Source organism: Chiroxiphia lanceolata, chromosome 4 (genome assembly GCF_009829145.1).
Source record: "Chiroxiphia lanceolata isolate bChiLan1 chromosome 4, bChiLan1.pri, whole genome shotgun sequence".
Classification (NCBI taxonomy): domain Eukaryota; kingdom Metazoa; phylum Chordata; class Aves; order Passeriformes; family Pipridae; genus Chiroxiphia; species Chiroxiphia lanceolata.
In genome coordinates, this window is record NC_045640.1 from 602,215 (window position 1) to 623,871 (window position 21,657).

Here is a 21,657-nt window from a genome sequence, read left to right on the forward strand (position 1 = left end):
AGGATGCTCCGCGTGTTCATCCTCCGCGCCGAGAACCTGCTCTCGCCCGACTCGGACATCAGCGACGCGTATTGCTCCGCCAGCTTCCAAGGTGGGGGCTCCCCCGGGGGGGGGGTTCAGGGCTCGGGGGGGGCTCCCCCGGGGTTTTGGGGCTCCCCCGGGGGTTTTTTTTGCCCACCCCGGGCTCTGCCGCCGCCGCGGGGACGGGGACACAGTCATTTGGGGGGGCGGGGGGGTCCTGCTTGTGTCCCCCCCCCCCTTAATTTGTGACACCCCCCCCCCCCAGGTTGTCACGCCCCGCCCGACACTTGGGGACCCCCCTAAAGCCCCCCCCTCCCGGGTTCCATTTTTGGGGGACGTCGCCGAGCGGTGACACCAGCGCGGATATTTTTGGCCTCTCTGCGCTCCCGGGGGGGGAGGGGAGGTCCCAAATTTTGGGGGGGGGGGTGTCCCTTCCCTGCCACCCCCCGTGGGCTCGAAGGGGGGGGGTCCCACGAGTTGGGGACCCCCCGGGACAGGCGGTGCCGGGGGTGGGGACACGCCCAGGTCCCCCCCGGGGGGGGCACAAAAGCGTCGTTGGGGGTCGAAACCACCCCCCCCAAAAAAGGGGTGACAGGAGGGACGGGGCGGGAGGTGACGTCACAGCTCGTCTGGGACGTTTTTGGGGTGAAAAAGCAGCTTTTGGGGGCGGGTCGGGCCAGGAATCGCGTGTGGGGTTTGTGTTGGTTTTCCCTGGATGGGGGGGGGCCTTTCCCGGGATTTGGGCTCTCCCCGTGTCCCGCTGCTCCAGCGGCTGCCGGGGGGTCCCTTCCCGCTGTCCCATTCCCGGAAAACCCCGGGCCGGGGGCTCGGACACCCCCCGTTCCCGGCATTCCCGGCTCCCGGCGTTCGTGTGCCCTTCGGGATCGAAACATTCCCGAATCCGGGAGATTTCCCAGCCCAAATCCCGGTGCTGGGTCATCCTCAGGCCTTGGAATATCCCCAGATCCCAGGGATTTCCTTCCCCTGCCGGGATCACAGCCCCCAAATCCCGGGCTTTGGGGGATCCCTGGCACTCCCAGTATCCCCAAATCCCGGGATTTGAGGGATCCCTGGCACTCCCAGCATCCCAAATCCCGGGCTTTGGGGGATCCCTGGCACTCCCAATCCCCAAATCCCGGGTTTTGGGGGATCCCTGGCACTCCCAGCATCCCCAAATCCCAGTGCCAGCCCAGCCTTGGCTGCAGTTTCCCTGGATCCTGGAGGTTTGTTTCCCATCCCGGGCTGTGTCCTGGACTTTCTCAGCATTCCTGAGTCATGCTGCCGGAGTTTTTACCATGTTTGGGATCTGCAGCTTCCCTGGATCCCGGGGAATTACTATTTCCCAGCCTGGGGATTTGCAGCATTCCAGTGGTTTCATTTGCCATCCCTGGGGTCTGGAGCTTCCCTGGATCCTGGGGATTTATTTCCCCTCCCAGCTCCAGGTGGTTTGTGTCTCCCCCTGGGATGTGTCCTGGAGTTTGTCAGCATTCCTGATTATTACATTTACCATCCTTGGGATCTGCAGCTTCCCTGCATCCCGGTGCCAGGCCAGCCTGGGAATTTGCAGCATTCCCAGATCCCAGTGATTTGATTTCTCATCCCCTGGGATGAGAATCCCTTGCAGAATCCCTGGATCCTGGTGCTGGGTCATCCTCAGGCCCTGCAGTATCCCCAAATCCCAGTGGTTTATTTACCATCCCTGGGATCACAGCCCCTCAAATCCCGGGGTTTGGGCATCCTCAGGGCTCACAGCATTCCCAAATCCCGGGGTTTGGGCATCCTCAGGGCTCACAGCATTCCCAAATCCTGGTGTTTGGGCATCCTCAGGGCTCACAGCATTCCCAAATCCCAGTGTTTGGGCATCCTCAGGGCTCACAGCATTCCCAAATCCCAGTGTTTGGGCATCCTCAGGGCTCACAGCATTCCCAAATCCCGGGGTTTGGGCATCCTCAGGGCTCACAGCATTCCCAAATCCCGGGGTTTGGGCATCCTCAGGGCTCACAGCATTCCCAAATCCCAGTGTTTGGGCATCCTCAGGGCTCACAGTATTCCCAAATCCCGGGGTTTGGGCATCCTCAGGGCTCACAGCATTCCCAAATCCCGGTGCTCAGGGATCCTTGGGGTTTCCAGCGTTCCTGGGTCCTCATGGTTTAGTTTATTCACTGTCCCTGGGATTTGCAGCATCCCTGGATCCCAGGGATTTATTCACCATCCCTGGCGTTCCCAGCATTCCCAGATCCTGCCTCCAGGCCATCCTTGGGCTTTGCAGCATCCCTGGATTCCAGGGATTTAATTTCCCATTCCCAGGCCTCGCAGCATCCCTGGATCCTGGTGCTGGGACATCCTCAGGCCTTGCAGCACCCCCAGATCCCAGGGGTTTCTTTTCCAGTCCTGGAATCACAGCATTCCCAGATCCCGGGAGATCCTCAGGGTTTGCAGCATTCCTGCATCCCAATCATTTAGTTTTCCATGTCAGGGCCTTGCAGCTTCCCTGGATCCTGGGGCTTTATTTCCCATCCCAGCTCCAGGGGGTTTCTTTCCCATCCTGGGATGGATCCTGGAGGTTCTCAGCATTCCTGAGTCACCCTGATGGAGTTTGCCATGTTTGGGATCTGCAGCTTCCCTGGATCCCTGGAAATTATTTCCCATCCTGGGTTTGTAGCTTCCCAAATCCCAGGGAATTATTTCCCATCGTGGGTTTGCAGCTTCCCAAATCCCAGGGAATTATTTCCCATCCTGGCTTTGCAGCTTCCCAAATCCCAGGGAATTATTTACCATCCCAGGGAATTATTTACCATCCCAGGGAATTATTTCCCATCCTGGGTTTGCAGCTTCCCTGGATCCCAGGGAATTATTTCCCATCCCAGGGAATTATTTCCCATCGGAGGGAATTATTTCCCATCCTGGGATTGCAGGTTCCCTGAATCCCAGGGAATTATTTCCCACCCCAGTGAATTATTTCCCATCCTGGGGCTTGCAGCATTCCCAGATCCCAGTGCCAGGCCATCCTTGGCTTCACAGCATTCCTGAGCCCTCAGGATTGGATTTCCCCTTCCTGGGATTTGCAGCATCCCTGGATCCTGGTGCTGGGGCATCCTCAGGCCTCACAGCACCTCCAGATCCCAGGGATTTCTTTCCCATCCCTGGGGTTCACAGCATTCCCAAATCCCAGTGCCAGGCCACCCTTGGGGTTCGCAGCATCCACCCCTGGATTCCAGGGATTTCTTTTCCATCCCTGGGCCTTGCAGCATCCCCAGATCCCAGGGATTTACCATTCCTGGGACTCACAGCATCCCTGGATCCCAGGGATTTCATTTACCATCCCAGGCTCTGCAACATCCCTGGATCCTGGTGCCAGGCCATCCTTGGGGATTCCAGCATTCCTGAGGCCCAGGGATTCATTTCCCATCCCTGGAACTCACAGTATCCCTGGATCCCAGTGCTGGGACATCCTCGGGCCTTGCAGCATCCCCAAATCCCAGGGATTTCTTTCCCATCCCTGGGATTCCCAGCATCCCTGAATTCCAGGGATTTCTTTCCCATCCCTGGAGTTCACAGCATCCCCAGATCCCAGGGATTTCTTTCCCATCCCTGGCACTCACAGCATCCCTGAATTCCAGGGGTTTCTTTCCCATCCCTGGGATTCCCAGCATCTCTGAATTCCAGGGATTTATTTCCCATCCCTGGGATTCCCAGCATCCCTGAATTCCAGGGATTTCTTTCCCATTCCTGGAGCTCACAGCATCCCCAGATCCCAGGGATTTCTTTCCCATCCCTGGGATTCACAGCATCCCCAGATCCCAGGGATTTATTTCCCATCCTTGGGATTCACAGCATCCCTGAATTCCAGGGATTTCTTTCCCATCCCTGGAGCTCCCAGCATCCCCAGGTCCCAGTGCTGGGACATCCCTGGAGTTCCCAGCATCCCAGGGATTTCATTTCCCATCCCTTGGCCTTGCAGCATCCCTGGATCCCGGAGGTTTATTTCTCATCCTTAGGGCTCCCAGCATCCCTGGATCCTGGGGATATGTTTCCCATCCCTGGGGTCCACAGCAGCCCCAAATCCCACTTCCAGGCCATCCTTGGATTTCCAGCATTCCCAAGTCCCAAGGATTTAATTTCCCACCCCTGGGTGGACCTTGCAGCATCCCCAGATCCCAGGGATTTCTTTCCCATCCCTGGCACTCACAGCATCCCTGAATTCCAGGGTTTTCTTTCCCATCCCTGGCACTCACAGCATCCCTGAATTCCAGGGATTTCTTTCCCATCCCTGGCACTCACAGCAATCCCAAATCCCGCTGTTTGGGCATCCTGGGGGTTCCCAGCATTCCTGGGTCCCAGTGCTTTCATTTCCCAGGTCTGATCACCTGGATCCCAGGGATTTCTTTCCCATCCCTGGGATTCACAGCATCCCTGAATTCCAGGGATTTCTTTCCCATCCTTGGGATTCACAGCATCCCCAGATCCCAGGGATTTCTTTCCCATCCCTGGAGCTCACAGCATCCCCAGATCCCAGGGATTTATTTCCCATCCCTGGCACTCACAGCATCCCTGAATTCCAGGGATTTCTTTCCCACCCCTGGCACTCACAGCATCCCTGAATTCCAGGGATTTCTTTCCCATCCCTGGGATTCCCAGCATCTCTGAATTCCAGGGATTTCTTTCCCATTCCTGGAGCTCACAGCATCCCCAGATCCCAGGGATTTCTTTCCCATCCCTGGGATTCACAGCATCCCCAGATCCCAGGGATTTCTTTCCCATCCCTGGGATTCACAGCATCCCCAGATCCCAGGGATTTATTTCCCATCCTTGGGATTCACAGCATCCCCAGATCCCAGGGATTTCTTTCCCATCCCTGGAGCTCACAGCATCCCCAGATCCCAGGGATTGATTTCCCACCCCTGGCACTCACAGCATCCCTGAATTCCACAGATTTCTTTCCCATCCCTGGCACTCACAGCATCCCCAGATCCCAGGGATTTCTTTCCCATCCCTGGCACTCACAGCATCCCTGAATTCCAGGGATTTCTTTCCCATCCCTGGCACTCACAGTATCCCTGAATTCCAGGGTTTTCTTTCCCATCCCTGGCACTCACAGCAATCCCAAATCCTACTGCCTGGGCATCCTGGGTGTTCCCAGCATTCCTGGGTCCCAATGCTTTCATTTCCCAGGTCTGATCACCTGGATCCCAGGGATTTATTTCCCATCCCTGGGATTCCCAGCATCCCTGAATTCCAGGGATTTCTTTCCCATCCCTGGCACTCACAGCATCCCCAGATCCCAGGGATTTCTTTCCCATCCCTAGATCCCAGTGCTGGACCATCCGTGGGGTTTCCAGCATCCCTGAGTCCCAAGGATTTATTTCCCATTCCTGGGAATTGCAGCATCCCTGGCTCCTGGTGCTTGGGCATCCTTGGGCCTTGCAGCATTCCCAGATCCCGGTGAATTATTTCCCATCCCGGGGTTTGCAGCATCCCTGAATCCCAGAGCCAGGCCAGCCTTGGGTTTCCAGCATTCCTGGATCCTGATAATTTAATTTCCCATCCCTGGCACTTGCAGCACCCCTGGATCCCAGTTCCAGGCCATCCCTGGAGTTCCCAGCATCCCTGAGTCCTGGTGCCTGGGCACTCCCAGATCCTGGAGCATTCCTGGATCCCGCTGATTTATCCCCATCCCAAATCCCAGCATCCCTGGATCCCGCTGATTTATCCCTCCCCCATGGCTCCAGCATCCCAGAATCCCACTGATCTATCCCCCTCCATGGCTCCAGCATCCCTGGATCCCGCTGATTTATCCCCATCCCAAATCCCAGCATCCCTGGATCCCGCTGATTTATCCCTCCTCTATGGCTCCAGCATCCCTGGATCCCGTGGATTTATCCCTCCCCCATGGCTCCAGCATCCCTGGATCCCACTGATTTATCCCCTCTGTGCCTCCAGCATCCCTGGATCCCACTGATTTATCCCTTCCAGCATCCCAGGATCCTGCTGATTTATCCCTCCCCCATGGCTCCAGCATCCTTAGATCCCGCTGATTTACCCCCTTCCATGGCTCCAGCATCCCAGAATCCCACTGATTTATCCCCCTCCATGGCTCCAGCATCCCTGGATCCCGCTGATTTATCCCTTCCAGCATCCTGGAATCCCACTGATTTACCCCTCTCTGTGGCTCCAGCATCCCAGGATCCCACTGATTTATTCCTTCCAGCATCCCAGAATCCCACTGATTTATCCCCTCCAGCATCCCTGGATCCCACTGATTTATCCCTTCCAGCATCCCTGGATCCCGCTGATTTATCCCTTCCAGCATCCCTGGATCCCACTGATTTACCCCCTTCCATGGCTCCAGCATCCCAGAATCCCACTGATTTATCCCCTCTGTGCCTCCAGCATCCCTGGATCCCACTGATTTACCCCTCTCTGTGGCTCCAGCATCCCAGAATCCCACTGATTTATCCCCTCCAGCATCCCAGAATCCCACCGATTTATCCCTTCCAGCATCCCTGGATCCCTCTGATTTATCCCGGTGCCTCCTCCCCTTCCCCCCCCAAATCCCAGCTCCCTGTCTCCCGGTTTTCCCCCCCTCCGGCGCTGCCGCTCCGGGGCGTTTTTGTGCCGCCTCCTCCCGGCGCCTCCTCCCGCCGGGAAGGGCCGGCCCGGGAAAAGGGGGGGTGGGAATGGGGATTGGGGGGTGGGATCGGGATCTCCTGCTCCCGGCTCCAGCCCGGCCATGCTGCGGGTCCTGCTCCAGCGGGCCACCCACCTCCCGAGCCTGGAAAAGCGGGATAAGCAGAGCGATCCCGTGGCCAGCCTGACCTTCCGAGGTGAGGGATTCCCGGGATGGGAGGGGGGGGGTCGGGAAGAGTTTGGGCCGCTTTGGAAGCCCCTTCCCACACAGCCCGGGGTCCTGTTCCCAAATCCTTGGGAAATCCTTGAGAAATCCTTGGGAAATCCTTGGGAAATCCTTGGGAAATTCCCACCCCATTCCCTCCCTGGGTGCATCCCCCATTCCCACCCTCGGCACCGCCGCGTCCCAGAAGTGGGGTGGGAATTCTCTCCCCGTCCTTCCATGATTTCGGGGCGCTTTGCCCCTCATTAAGGTGTTTTAATTAAGGGGGAATTAACATAAACGATCCCTTTCGGGGGGTGGGGGTTATCCCGTTCCCGGGGGGATGGATTTCCCGGGAAGGGAGGGAAGGCTCTGCACCTCCAAAGCTCTCCCTGGAGGATGTCCCTGGGATTTTCCTTTTTTTTTTTTTTTTTTTTTTGGAAGCCGTTTCCTGGCGCTGGAAAATCTCCATTTTTAGAAAAAAAACAAACAAGGAAAAGGATGAGCAATTCCTGCCCCGGCTTTTCCTGCGGGGAATGGGATGGGTGCTGGGAAGGAGGGTGCTGGGAATGGGATGGGTGCTGGGAAGGGGGGTGCTGGGAATGGGATGGGTGCTGGGAAGGAGGGTGCTCCTGATCTTTGGGATCCCTCCCATCCATCGGCTCTGCTCGACCCAATCCCGGTCCTGGAGGCAGCGGGAATTCCGGGGCTCTGAGTCCTGCGGGGAGGAGGGATCGGGAATTCCGGGGCTCTGAGTCCCGCGGGGAGGAGGGATCGGGAATTCCGGGGCTCTGAGTCCCACGGGGATGAGGGATTGGGAATTCTGGGGCTCTGAGTCCCGCAGGGATGAGGGATTGGGAATTCCGGGGCTCTGAGTCCTGCAGGGATGAGGGATCGGGAATTCCGGGGCTCTGAGTCCTGCGGGGATGAGGGATCGGGAATTCCGGGACTCTTGAGTCCTGCAGGGATGAGGGATCGGGAATTCCGGGACTCTTGAGTCCTGCAGGGATGAGGGATCGGGAATTCCGGGGCTCTGAGTCCTGCAGGGATGAGGGATTGGGAATTCTGGGGCTCTGAGTCCTGCGGGGATGAGGGATCGGGAATTTCAGGGCTCTGAGTCCCGCGGGGAGGAGGGATCGGGAATTCCGGGGCTCTGAGTCCTGCGGGGAGGAGGGATCGGGAATTCCGGGGCTCTGAGTCCCGCGGGGATGAGGGATCGGGAATTCCGGGGCTCTGAGTCCTGCAGGGATGAGGGATCGGGAATTTCAGGGCTCTGAGTCCCGCAGGGATGAGGGATCGGGAATTCCGGGGCTCTGAGTCCTGCGGGGATGAGGGATTGGGAATTCTGGGGCTCTGAGTCCCGCAGGGATGAGGGATCGGGAATTCCGGGGCTCTGAGTCCTGCAGGGATGAGAGATCGGGAATTCCGGGGCTCTGAGTCCTGCGGGGATGAGGGATCGGGAATTCCGGGGCTCTGAGTCCTGCGGGGATGAGGGATCGGGAATTTCAGGGCTCTGAGTCCTGCGGGGATGAGGGATCGGGAATTCCGGGGCTCTGAGTCCTGCGGGGAGGAGGGATCGGGAATTCCGGGGCTCTGAGTCCCGCAGGGATGAGGGATCGGGAATTCCGGGGCTCTGAGTCCTGCGGGGATGAGGGATCAGGAATTCCGGGGCTCTGAGTCCCGCAGGGATGAGGGATCGGGAATTCTGGGACTCCTGTGGAGATGAGGGATCCGAGGGATCGGAGTCTCCAGCCGAGGGAGGAAGGAGGGTTTGACATTCCCAGGGCTCCTTGTCCGTGTCCAGGGGATTTGCCGGAGGCTCTTCCCCATCCCAAACAGGGAAAGGTTCTTTTGGTGATGCCCAAATTGCCGAAAAAGTGGGAATTTCTGGCGTGTCCGGGTCCCCCCTGTGCCGAATCCCGGTGTCCCTTCCCGGTGTCCCCCGGGATTTGAGTCACTCCTATTGTTTGGCTCTTCCTTTTCCTCTTCCCCCGGTCCCTCCCCCTCGGGATCCAGCGACATTCCAAAGGGGACGGGGGACGGGGGGGTCGTGGCTTTTGGGGGATCCTTGGGAACTGGAGCCCCCCCAGCACCGGGAATATCAGCTCCTGACGGGACATCCCGGGATGGCTCCGTTCCCATCCCGGGGGACCAGGTGACAGGGCACCATCCCCGGATTTTGTGGGATCCTGGGGAAACTGAGGCACATTCCCGAGGTTTTCATGGAGGGAGGGGATGTTTGGGACCCCCGTGGTGCCTCCCATCCCAAAAATCCCCCCTGGAACCCTTTGGGAGCCTCCTCTCTGCTCCGGGGGAAACTGAGGCACAGCTCCAAGGTGACTTCCAGGGATTTTCCAGGATTTGGGATCCAAGTGGGGTCCTGGACCCCATCCCTGCATCCCCAGCCCAGCCTGGGAGCAGGGAATGGGCCCAATCCTGTCCTGGGAATTGTGGGAGTCACTGGAAGCTCAGTCCCACCTGGGAGCAGGGAATGGGCCCAATCCTACTCCTGGGAATTGTGGGAGTCACTGGATGCTCAGCCCCAACTGGGAACATGGATCCAATCCTATTCTGGGAATTGTGGATGTCCCTGGAAGCTCAGTCCCACCTGGGAACAGGGAATGGGGACCCAATCCTGCTCCTGGGAATTGTGGATGTCCCTGGAGGTTGAGACCAACCTGGGAACAGGGAATGTGGTTCCAATCCTATCCTGGGAATTGTGGATGTCCCTGGAAGCTCAGTCCCACCTGGGAACAGGGAATGTGGATCCAATCCTGTCCTGGGAATTGTGGGAGTCACTGGAAGCTCAGTCCCACCTGGGAACAGGGAATGTGGATCCAATCCTGTCCTGGGAATTGTGGGAGTCACTGGAAGCTCAGTCCCACCTGGGAACAGGGAATGTGGATCCAATCCTATTCTGGGAATTGTGGATGTCCCTGGAAGCTCAGTCCCACCTGGGAACAGGGAATGGGGACCCAATCCTGTCCTGGGAATTGTGGGAGTCACTGGAAGCTCAGTCCCACCTGGGAACAGGGAATGTGGATCCAATCCTGCTCCTGGGAATTGTGGATGTCCCTGGATGCTCAGTCCCACTTGGGAACAGGGAATGTGGATCCAATCCTATCCTGGGAATTGTGGATGTCCCTGGAGGCTGAGACCAACCTGGGAATAGGGAATGTGGATCCAATCCTATCCTGGGAATTGTGGGAGTCACTGGAAGCTCAGTCCCACTTGGGAACAGGGAATGTGGATCCAATCCTGCTCCTGGGAATTGTGGATGTCCTTGGGAACAGGGAATGGACCCAATCCTGCTCCTGGGAATTGTGGGAGCCCCTGGAGGTGCTGAGAGCCGGGAATTTTGGGCTCCTGCTCCCAGGATTCTCCCTCTGATCCGAGGGTTTCTCCCTGCAGGTGTGAAGAAGAGGACAAAGGTCATCAAGAACAACGTCAATCCCGTATGGAATGAGGTGGGAGTGGATTTAGTGGGAAAAAAAGGGGAATTTTTCCAGCACCTTCTTCCTTCCAACCCTGTCCTGTGTTTCCATGGGCCAAAATTTTAAAAAAAAGGGATTTAGTGGGAAAAAAAGGGAATTTTTTCCAGCACCTTCTTCCTTCCAACCCTGACTTGGATTTTCCTGGGCCAAAATTTTTAAAAAAAGGGGATTTAGTGGGGAAAAAAAGAGAAGGTTTTCCAGCACCTTTTCCCTTCCAACCCTGTCCTGTGTTTCCATGGGCTAAAATTTAAAAGAAAGGGAATTTAGTGGGAAAAAGGGGGAGTTTTTCCAGCACCTTCTTCCTTCTATCCCTGTCCTGTGTTTCCATGGGCTAAAATTTAAAAGAAAGGGAATTTAGTGGTGAAAAAGGGGAGTTTTGTTCCAGCACCTCTTCCTTCCATCCCTGTCCTGTGTTTCCATGGGGCAAAATTTAAAAAAAAGTGGATTTAATGGGAAAAAAGGGGAATTTTTTCCAGCACCTTCTTCTTTCCAACCCTGACTTGGATTTTCATGGGGCAGAATTTAAAAAAGAGGGATTTTGTGGGAAATAAACCCATGGAAGGGGAGTTTTTCCAGCACCTTTTTCCTTCCATCCCTGTGTTTCCATGGGGCAAAATTTAAAAAAAAGGGGATTTAATGGGAAAAAAAGTGGAATTTTTCCAACGCCTTCTTCCTTCCAACCCTGACTTGGATTTTCCTGGACCAAAATTTTTAAAAAAAGGGGATTTAGTGGGGAAAAAAAGAGAAGTTTTTCCAGCACCTTTTCCCTTCCAACCCTGTGTTTCCATGGGGCAAAATTTTAAAAAAAGGGGATTTAGTGGGAAAAAAGGGGAGTTTTTCCAGCACCTTCTTCCTTCTATCCCTGTCCTGTGTTTCCATGGGCTAAAATTTAAAAGAAAGGGAATTTAGTGGTAAAAAAGGGGAGTTTTGTTCCAGCACCTCTTCCTTCCATCCCTGTCCTGTGTTTCCATGGGGCAAAATTTAAAAAAAAGGGGATTTAATGGGAAAAAAAGGGAATTTTTTCCAGCACCTTCTTCCTTCCAGCCCTGACTTGGATTTTCATGGGGCAAAATTTAAAAAAAGAGGGATTTTGTGGGAAATGAGCCCATGGAAGGGGAGTTTCTCCAGCACCTTTTTCCTTCCATCCCTGTGTTTCCATGGTCCAACATTTAAAAAAAAGGGGATTTAATGGGAAAAAAAGTGGAATTTTTCCAGCGCCTTCTTCCTTCCAACCCTGACTTGGATTTTCCTGGGCCAAAATTTTTAAAAAAAGGGGATTTAGTGGGGAAAAAAGGGGAGTTTTTCCAGCACCTTCTTCCTTCCAACCCTGTCCTGTGTTTCCATGGGCCAAAATTTAAAAGAAAGGGAATTTAGTGGGAAAAAAGGGGAGTTTTTCCAGCACCTTCTTCCTTCTATCCCTGTCCTGTGTTTCCATGGGCTAAAATTTAAAAGAAAGGGAATTTAGTGGTAAAAAAGGGGAGTTTTGTTCCAGCACCTCTTCCTTCCATCCCTGTCCTGTGTTTCCATGGGGCAAAATTTAAAAAAAAGGGGATTTAATGGGAAAAAAAGGGAATTTTTTCCAGCACCTTTTCCCTCCCAACCCTGTCCTGTGTTTCCATGGGCCAAAATCCTGCTGATCCCGCTGCTCTTCCCTCTGCAGGGATTCGAGTGGGATCTCAAGGGGGTTCCCCTGGATGCCGGAGCCGAGCTCACCGTGGTGGTCAAGGACCACGAGACCGTGGGCAGGAACAGGTGGGAGAAGCTTTGGGAGCCGGGAACGATCCCCTTTTCCCGGCTCCCGACCCCGGGACGTGCGGGAACGTCCCTTGGGATGCGTCGGCTCTTCCCGGGCTCTTCCCGGGGCAGTGGGAGGCCGGAGCTGCATTTCTGGGCTGCTTTTGCTCCGAGTGTGTGTGGGGGGAAACTCCGGCGTTGGAGGGCCGGGAATGCACAAGGGATCCTTGTGCCGGGCCCTTCCTTGGCCGGGAGGTGGGAATTGGCTGCCAAGCTCCTTTCCCGAGGCGCCGGGAAGGGGCGGCGGAGCCCTTGGAGCCGCCGCCTTCCTTCCTCCCCACGGCCCCCGTGTCCCCTCGCCGGGAATTCCCCAGGGATGAGGGGGGGGCTCCGTGTTGGCTCCCCCCGTGGGACCCCCAGTGTGGAGCTCCGTGGGGAGGGAGAGCTGCTTGGAAAGGGAAAGAATCCGGGAAGGGGGTTGTTTTTTGGAGGGTTGGGAATGCGCTGCTCCTGCTCCTGCTCCGGCTCCGGCCCGGACAGGGAGCACGGCCTGGCCTCATCCGGGACAGGGAGCACGGCCTGGCCTCATCCCGCTTCCAGAGCGGGAGCCAACCTTGGACGGGCCGTTGGGCTGGAGGCCAAGGACTGGGATTTGGGGCCGGGCCAGCTCGGTGGGGCTATAAATAGTGAGGGCAGGGCGGGAGGAGGGTCCTGGATCCCGGGACAGGAGATTCCAGCTGACACCTCCCCCCAGCCCGGCTGCTCCCGGTCCAGCCTGGCCTTGGACGCTCCCAGGGATCCAGGGGCAGCCACAGCTGCTCCGGGAAAATCATTCCGGTCTCTCACCGCCCTCACGGGGAAGGGTTTCTTCCCAGTGTCCCACCCAAATCTCCCCTTTTCCAGTGGGAAGCCATTCCCTGTGTCCTGTCCCTCCCTGCCTTGTCCCCAGTCCCTCTCCAGCTCTCCTGGAGCCCCTTCAGGCCCTGCCAGGGGCTCTCAGCTCTCCCTGGAGCCTTCTCTTCTCCAGGGGAACCCCCCCAGCTCTCCCAGCCTGGCTTCAGAGCAGAGGGGCTCCAGAATCCTGGAATGTCTTTGGTTGGAAGGGACCTTAAATCCCATTGATTCTACCCCCTGCCCTGGGCAGGGACATCTCCCGCTGTCCCAGGTTGCTCCAAGCCCTGTCCAAGCTGCCCTGGGACACTTCCAGGGATCCAGGGGCAGCCACAGCTTCTCTGGGAAATTCATTTCAGGGCCTCCCCCACCTCCCAGCCAGGAATTCCTTCCCAATATCCCACCTATCCCTGCCCTCTGGCACTGGGAAGCCATTCCCTGTGTGCTGTCCATCCCTCCATGCCTTGTCCCCAGTCCCTCTCCAGCTCTCCTGGAGCCCCTTCAGGCCCTGCCAGGGGCTCTCAGCTCTCCCTGGAGCCTTCTCTTCCCCAGGGGAACCCCCCCAGCTCTCCCAGCCTGGCTCCAGAGGGGAGGGATCAGGGATCATTCCCACGGCTCCCTCTGGATCTGCTCCAGCAGCTCCCGGCTCCGGAGGGGTTTGGGTGTCCCTGGAGCGGCCCCTTCCCCTCTGAGCCGTGCCCTTTCCCAGGTTCCTGGGGGAATGCCGGGTGCCCCTCCGGGATGTCCTGGGCACCCCCAGCCTGGCGGCCTCGTTCAACCTCCCGCTGCTGGACACGCGCAGGGAGGGCACCGGGGTGAGTGCGGGGCTGGGCACGGATGGGGGATCCCAAAGTGGCACCAGGATGGGCAGGGGGGTCCCAGGGTGGCACCAGCACAGGGTGGGATCCCAGGGTGGCACCAGGATGGGCTGGGGGATCCCAGGGTGGCACCAGGATGGGCTAGGGGATCCCAAGTGGCACCAGCATGGGCAGGGGGATTCCAGGGTGGCACCAGCACAGGGTGGGATTCCAGGGTGGCACCAGCATGGGCTGGGATCCCAGGGTGGCACCAACATGGGCTGAGGGATCCCAAAGTGGCACCAGGATGGGCAGGGCACGGCTGGGGGGGTCCCAGTATGAACCCAGTCTGAGCCCTGTCCCTCCCAATTTGAGCCCGGTCTGAGCCCTATTCCTCCCAGTTTGAGCCCAGTCTGAGCCCTGTCCCTCCCAGTTTGAGCCCAGTCTGAGCCCTGTCCCTCCCAGTTTGAGCCCAGTCTGAGTCCTGTCCCTCCCAGTTTGAGCCCAGTCTGAGTCCTGTCCCTCCCAGTTTGAGCCCAGTCTGAGCCCTGTCCCTACCAGTCTGAGCCCTGTCCCTACCAGTCTGAGCCCTGTCCCTCCCAGTTTGAGCCCAGTTTGAGCCCAGTCTGAGTCCTGTCTCTCCCAGTTTGAGCCCAGTCTGAGCTCTATTCCTCCCAGTTTGAGCCCAGCCTGAGCTCCATTCCTCCCAGTTTGAGCCCGGTCTGAGCCCTGTCCCTCCCAGTTTGAGCCTGGTCTGAGCCCTGTCCCTCCCAGTTTGAGCCCGGTCTGAGCCCTGTCCCTCCCAGTCTGAGCCCAGTTTGAGCCGAGTCTGAGCCCTGTTTCAGGCCAGTTTTCCCCGTTATCCCTTCCTGCTCTCCATCTCACAGCATTCCCTGTTTCCAGGCGTTCCTGCTGCTCCAGGTGTCCTACCTGCCCCCCCCCGGGGGCCATCCCGCTCTTCCCACCCACGGCCCCTCCGGATCCGGCCCCGGCTGCGGCCGAGCTGGACACGGGCACTGGTGAGAGCCCCCTGGTGCCCCCATATCCCACCTTGGGAGGCCCCATTCCCACGTTCCCGTGTCCCTCTCCCCATATCCCACCCTGGGAGGCCCCATTCCCACATCCCTGTGTCCCTCCCCCCATATCCCACCTCTGGAAGCCCCATTCCCACATCCCTGTGTCCCTCCCCCCATATCCCACCTCTGGAAGCCCCATTCCCACATCCCCATGTCCCTCTCCCCATATCCCATCCTGGAAGGCCCCATTCCCACATCCCCGTGTCCCTCTCCCCATATCCCACCCTGGGAGGCCCCATTCCCACGTCCCCGTGTCCCTCCCTCCATATCCCACCTCTGGAAGTCCCATTCCCACGTCCCCGTGTCCCTCTCCCCATATCCTGGTCTCTGGAAGCCCCATTCCCACGTCCCCGTGTCCCTCTCCCCATATCCCACCTCTGGAAGCCCCATTCCCACATCCCCGTGTCCCTCTCCCCATATCCCACCTTTGGAAGCCCCATTCCCACGTCCCCGTGTCCCTCTCCCCATATCCCACCTCTGGAAGCCCCATTCCCACATCCCCGTGTCCCTCTCCCCATATCCCACCTTTGGAAGCCCCATTCCCACATCCCCGTCTCCCTCTCCCCATATCCCACCCTGGGAGGGCCCCATTCCCACGTCCCCGTGTCCCTCTCCCCATATCCCACCTTTGGAAGCCCCATTCCCACATCCCCGTCTCCCTCTCCCCATATCCCACCTCTGGAGGCCCCATTCCCACGTCCCTGTGTCCCTCTCCCCATATCCCACGCTGGGAAGCCCCATTCCCACGTCCCCGTGTCCCTCTCCCCATATCTCATCTCTGGAAGCCCCATTCCCACATCCCCGTGTCCCTCTCCCCACATCCTGGTCTCTGGAAGCCCCATTCCCACGTCCCCGTGTCCCTCTCCCCATATCCCGGTCTCTGGAGGCCCCATTCCCACATCCCCATCTCCCTCTCCCCATATCCCACCCTGGGAGGCCCCATTCCCACATCCCTGTGTCCCTCTCCCCATATCCTGGTCTCTGGAAGCCCCATTCCCACGTTCCCGTGTCCCTCTCCCCATATCCCGGTCTCTGGAGGCCCCATTCCCACATCCCCATGTCCCTCTCCCCATATCCCACCCTGGGAGGCCCCATTCCCACATCCCCATGTCCCTCCCCCCATATCCCACCCTGGGAGGCCCCATTCCCACGTCCCCATGTCCCTCTCCCCATATCCCACCTCTGGAGGCCCCATTCCCACGTCCCCGTGTCCCTCTCTCCATATCCTGGTCTCTGGAAGCCCCATTCCCACGTCCCCGTGTCCCTCTCCCCATATCCTGGTCTCTGGAAGCCCCATTCCCACGTCCCCGTGTCCGTGTCCCTGCTCCAGAGGCGGCCGAGGAGGAGGAGCCGGAGGATCCCGGGGTGACGGGGGACGAGGCGGAGCCGTCGTCGTCCTCGGGCCCCCCCGGCTCGGAGCCCCCCCCGCCCCACAGACCCCAAACCCAGCCCAGCCTGCGGGGCAGGAGGGCCAGGAGCAGTCCCAAAAAACCCCTGGCCAACAAGCCCCAGGACTTCCAGGTGGGAGGGGAAGGGGGTGGTGGGGTGGGGTGGGAATGGTTGGTGGGATGGGATGGGAATGGTGGGTGGGATGGGATGGGAATGGTGGGTGGGGTGGGATGGGAATGGTTGGTGGGGTAGGAATGGCTGGTGGGGTAGGAATGGCTGGTGGGATGGGAATGATGGGTGGGATGGGAATGATGGGTGGGATGGGAATGATGGGTGGGATGGGAATGATGGGTGGGATGGGAATGATGGGTGGGATGGGAATGGTTGATGGTGTGGGATGCGAATGTTTGGTGGGATGGAATGGTTGATGGGATGGGATGGGAATGATTGGTGGGATGGGAATGGTTGGTGGGATGGGATGGGAATGGTTGAGGTGGGATGGGAACGGTTGATGGTGTGGGATGGGAATGTTTGGTGGGATGGAATGGTTGATGGGATGGGATGGGAATGATTGGTGGGACGGGATGGGAATGGTTGAGGTGGGATGGGATGGGAACGGTTGGTGGGATGGGATGGGAACAGTGGATGGGATGGGATGGGAATGGTGAGTGAAATGGGAATGGTTGGTGGAATGGGATGGAAATGGTGAGTGAAATGGAATGGTTGTTGGGATGGGATGGGAATGGTGGATGGGATGGGAATGGTGGATGGGATGGGATGGGAATGGTGGATGGGATGGGAATGGTTGGTGAGATGGGATGGGAATGGTTGGTGGGATGGAATGGAAGTGGGTGGTGGAATGTCATGGGAATGGTGGGTGGGGTGGGATGGGAATGGTGGATGGGATGGGATGGGAATGGTTGGTGGGATGGGATGGGAATGGTTGGTGGGATGGGATGGGAATGGTTGGTGGGATGGAAATGGTTGGTGGGATGGGATGGAAATGGGTGGTGGGATGCCATGGGAATGGTGGGTGGGATGAAAGGAGTGGTGGGATGGGATGGAATGAGATGGAAGTGGGTGGTGGGATGGGAACGATGAGTGAAATGGGAATGGTGGGTGGGATGGGGTGGGATGGGAATGGTTGGTAGGATGGGAATGGTGGGTGGGATGGAGATGGTTGGTGGGATGGGAATGGTTGATGGGATGGGAATGGTGGGCAGGATGGGATGGGAATGGTGGGATGGCAATGAGCTGCTCCCCTGGAACCCCTTGAGAATCCCCCAGTTTGTCCCGGTGGAGGGTTCAGCACCTCACAGGTGGCCCTGGAGTATTAGTTAATTAATAATTAATAGTAATAATAATAATTGCAATTAATGCCATTTAATTGCCTTAAATTTTTAAAAATTCAGTTTAATGCCAATTTTGAAATTGCCTTAAATTTTTTGAAATTCAATTTAATGCCAATTTTGAAATTGCCTTAAATTTTTAAAAATTCAGTTTAATGCCAATTTTGAAATTTAATTCAATTCTTAAAAATCCGATTTAATTTCTAACTTAAAGTTACGTGAATTTAAAAAAATAATTGGATTTAATTTCAAATGTAAGATCGCTTTAAATTTTTAAAAAACTCGATTTAATTTCGAGCTCAAGAAATCGCCTCGAATTTTTAAAAGCTCGACTCAGCTTCGAATTGAAAACCAAGATGGGATTTGATTTGTTTTTCTCTGGGTGGGGGTGGGATTTAGGGGAGTTCTGGGATGTGTTTCACTCCTTTCCATGCCCCCCATGCCTGTCCCAGATCCGGGTGCGGGTGATCGAGGCCCGGCAGCTCCCCGGGATCAACATCCGGCCCGTGGTGAAGGTGACGGCGGCCGGACACACCAAGAGGACCCGGATCCGCAAGGGGAACAGCCCCTCCTTCGACGAGGTGAGGGCTGACACTCACCTGATGTTCACCCTGCTGACATTCGTCCTCCTGACGCTCATCGGAGAGAGAATCCCAGAATCAGCTGGGTTGGAAGGGACCTCCGAGATCATCCAGTCCAACCCTTGATCCAACCCCGCCGTGGTTCCCAGCCCATGGCACTGACGCCACATCCAGTCTGTCCTTAAACACCTCCAGGGAGGGAGAATCCACCACTTCCCTGGGCAGCCCATTCCAATGGCTGAGCACCCTCTCTGCAAAGAAATTCTTCCTAATCTCCAACCTAAACCTCTCCTGGCACAGCTGAAGCCCGAGCCCTCTTGTCTTGCTGATGGTTGCCTGGGAAAAGAGATCAACCCCCCCCGGCTCCCCCCTCCTGTCAGGGAGTTGCAGAGAGTGAGGAGGTCTCCCCTGAGCCTCCTCCTCTCCAGGCTGAACAGCCCCAGCTCCCTCAGCCTCTCCTCACAGCACTTGTGCTCCAGTCCCTTCCCCAGCCTCGTTGCTCTCCTCTGGACCTGCTCCAGCCCCTCAATGTCCTTCCTGAGCTGAGGGCCCAGAACTGGACACAGCACTCCAGGGGTGGCCTCACCAGCGCTGAGTCCAGGGGCAGAATCACTTCCTTGGACCTGTTGGCCACACTGTTCCTGCTCCAGGCCAGGATCCATTGGCCCTCTTGTCCCCCTGGGCACACTCTGGCTCCTGTTCAGCTCCCTGTCCATCCCCACTCCCAGCTCCCTTCCTGCCTGGCTGCTCTCCAGCCCCTCTGGCCCAGCCTGGAGCTGCCGGGGGTTGTTGTGGCCAAAGTGCAGGACCCGGCCCTTGGCCTGCTTGAACCTCATCCCCTTGGAATCAGCCCATGGATCCAACCTGTCCAGGTCCCTCTGCAGAGCCCTCCTGCCTTCCAGCAGATCAACACACCCCCCCAACTTGGTGTCATCTGCAAATCTGCTGCTGATGGACTCAATCCCCTCATCCAGATCATCAATAAATCCATGGAATCATCAGTGATCCTCACGGGCAGGCTCAGGATGTCAGGAAAGATGTTCTGTTATAGTCCTGCCTTTAAGATCCATCAACAATGTATTTGTAGCACATAAACCTCATTAAATACGTATTTTTTAAGGTTTATATAAAATAGAGAAGGGGTTTTAGGTAGTTTTTAACCTGCTGGAGCCCCAAACCCAACTGGCACCGTCAAGGGTGGTCATCACCCCGTGACCGCTGAAGGAACCACCAGCACCTCCAAAATCTGCTTGTTCCGAACACCAGCAGAGCAAGATTGTGATCAAATCCTCAGAAACCACCACTGGGAAAATATATCAGATATATCCATAATTATTCATTATCCTGGCACTGCCCGGGAGCACCGGGAAGCGCTCGGATTGGCTTCCCGAGGGATGAAAATCCCGGAGCGGGCAGAGGTTGGGTTGGGGATGGCGGGTCCTACCTCCATCCCGTCACCTTCCCGAGGTCCCAGAGGGAACTCTCCATGTCCTGGAGGGCGGGAGGATCCATCCTGTGGAATTGGGGGCTTGGGAGCGGTCGGGAGGCTCCCGAACCCCGATCCCTCTTTCCCACAGACCTTCTTCTTCAACGTCTTCGAGTCGCCGTCGGAGCTGTTTGACACGCCCGTCTTCATCACCGTGAGTGCCAGGGATCCCTGGGATCCCGTGGGATCCTCCATCCTGGGCGGGTCGGGGCTGGATTGACCCTTTTCCCGTGTTCTCCCCCCCTCCAGGTGGTGGATTCCCGATCTTTCCGCCCGGACTCGGTGATCGGGGAGTTCCGGGTACGGTGCCCTCTCCCCTTCCCCCTTCCCCCCCACACTGACCCACGGGATGAACTCTGGAATTCCCTTTTCCTTTCATCCCACAGATGGACGTGGAGACCGTTTACTCGGAGCCAAGTGAGCTTTGGGAAACCCCTTTTTTTTTTTTTGTGGGGGCCAAACGTTGGGAAACACGGACACAAATCACGGCTCTTCCATGGACGGACCCAGACGTGTCCCTGTGTCCATCACCAGGGATTCCCAGACTGGTTTGGGTGGGAAGGGACCTCAAATCCCACCCAGTCCCACCCCCTGCCATGGGCAGGGACACCTTCTGCTATCCCAGGTTGCTCCAAGCCCCGTCCAACCTGGCCTTGGACACTTCCAGGGATGGGGCAGCCACGGCTTCTCCGGGCAACCTATTCCTTCCCTGTTCCCACATCCCTTCCAGCTGACATATTCCCTGGTTTTACATCAAAGGAATGTGGTGTTTATCATAAAAGCCTTCCCAGGGCATCCTTGGATCCCCTCCCTGCACGGCTCAGGGCTCTCCATCTCTTCCCTCCCCCCCAGAACACGCTTTCCTCAGGAAGTGGCTCCTGCTCTCCGATCCAGAGGATCTTTCCGCGGGGGCCAAGGGCTACCTGAAGGTCAGCGTCCTCGTGCTGGGGCCTGGAGACGAAGCTCCTGTGAGTATCCCCCTGGATCCCGTGGGATCTTCCACCCTTCCACCTCCCTGGGCCACCAAACCCCCCGTCCCTTCCCGGGGAAGCTGCACCTTGGATCTTCCTCCGTTTCGGGGGCAAAGAGCTGCTTTTTGTCGTGGAATCACAGCCATGGAATCACAGCCATGGAATCACAGCCTGGTTTGGGCTTGGAGGGACCTTAAATCCCATCCCACCTTCCACTAGCCCAGGTTGCTCTGAGCCCCCTCCAGCCTGGCCTTGGACGCTTCCCGGGATGGGGAATCCACCCCTCCCTGGGCACCCTCTCTCTGCTTTGGGGTTTTCCTGCTCGTTCCGGCACTGTTGGGAAGCCCGGTTGAGTTTTCCCTCTCTCCCTGTCCCCCCCCCTGCAGCTGGAGAAGAAGGAGGTGTCCGAGGACAAGGAGGACATCGAGGCCAACCTGCTGCGCCCCACCGGGGTCGCCCTGCGGGGGGCCCAGTTCTGCCTCAAGATCTTCAAAGCCGAGGATTTGCCCCAGAGTAGGTGTCCCCTTCGCTTTCCGGAGCGCCCTGGATCCCTCGGCGTCGCGGCATTCCGGGCAGGAATTCGGGCTCGGGGGAGGGAATTATCCATAGTCTCGCTCCAAAGACCTTCTAGATGTCAGCCAGTCGTGATGTGCCGGGAGATGGGTCTGCCACTGGTGCAAACTGGTTTTGTCCACCTGGGGAGCTTCCCCCCGATGGAAAAGCTGGTGGGACAGCCGGGACCAGGCGGACGCCGCTCCCGGAATTCCTTGAGCTTTAGGGTCTCCTCCTTCTCCTCCTCCCAGTGGACGACGCCGTCGTGGACAACGTCCGGCAGATCTTCGGCTTCGAGAGCAACAAGAAGAACCTGGTGGATCCCTTCGTGGAAGTCACCTTTGCCGGCAGGACGGTCAGGCCCTCCTGGATTCCCGGGGCTGGGATGGCAGTGGGACAGTCCCTCCTGGATCCATGGGGCTGGGATGGCAGTGGGACAGTCCCTCCTGGATTCCTGGGGCTGGGATGGCAGTGGGACACTCATTCC

The 21,657-nt window shown here is 57.6% G+C and overlaps 1 protein-coding gene across 1 annotated transcript in view; it reads left to right on the forward strand.

Annotated features, from left to right (window-relative positions):
- The window catches only part of LOC116785621 (dysferlin-like), a 33,900-nt gene continuing 12,243 nt past the window's right edge, over nucleotides 1-21,657 (forward strand). Inside the window, exons 1-13 of the mRNA XM_032685450.1 lie at nucleotides 1-91; nucleotides 10,262-10,317; nucleotides 12,005-12,096; nucleotides 13,679-13,788; nucleotides 14,654-14,785; nucleotides 16,173-16,363; nucleotides 18,033-18,161; nucleotides 19,739-19,801; nucleotides 19,897-19,947; nucleotides 20,034-20,064; nucleotides 20,500-20,615; nucleotides 21,005-21,131; nucleotides 21,422-21,525. Coding sequence (XP_032541341.1) covers nucleotides 4-91; nucleotides 10,262-10,317; nucleotides 12,005-12,096; nucleotides 13,679-13,788; nucleotides 14,654-14,785; nucleotides 16,173-16,363; nucleotides 18,033-18,161; nucleotides 19,739-19,801; nucleotides 19,897-19,947; nucleotides 20,034-20,064; nucleotides 20,500-20,615; nucleotides 21,005-21,131; nucleotides 21,422-21,525 — 1,290 coding nt within the window. The 5' untranslated portion in view covers nucleotides 1-3. The remainder of the gene's footprint in view (nucleotides 92-10,261; nucleotides 10,318-12,004; nucleotides 12,097-13,678; nucleotides 13,789-14,653; nucleotides 14,786-16,172; nucleotides 16,364-18,032; nucleotides 18,162-19,738; nucleotides 19,802-19,896; nucleotides 19,948-20,033; nucleotides 20,065-20,499; nucleotides 20,616-21,004; nucleotides 21,132-21,421; nucleotides 21,526-21,657) is intronic.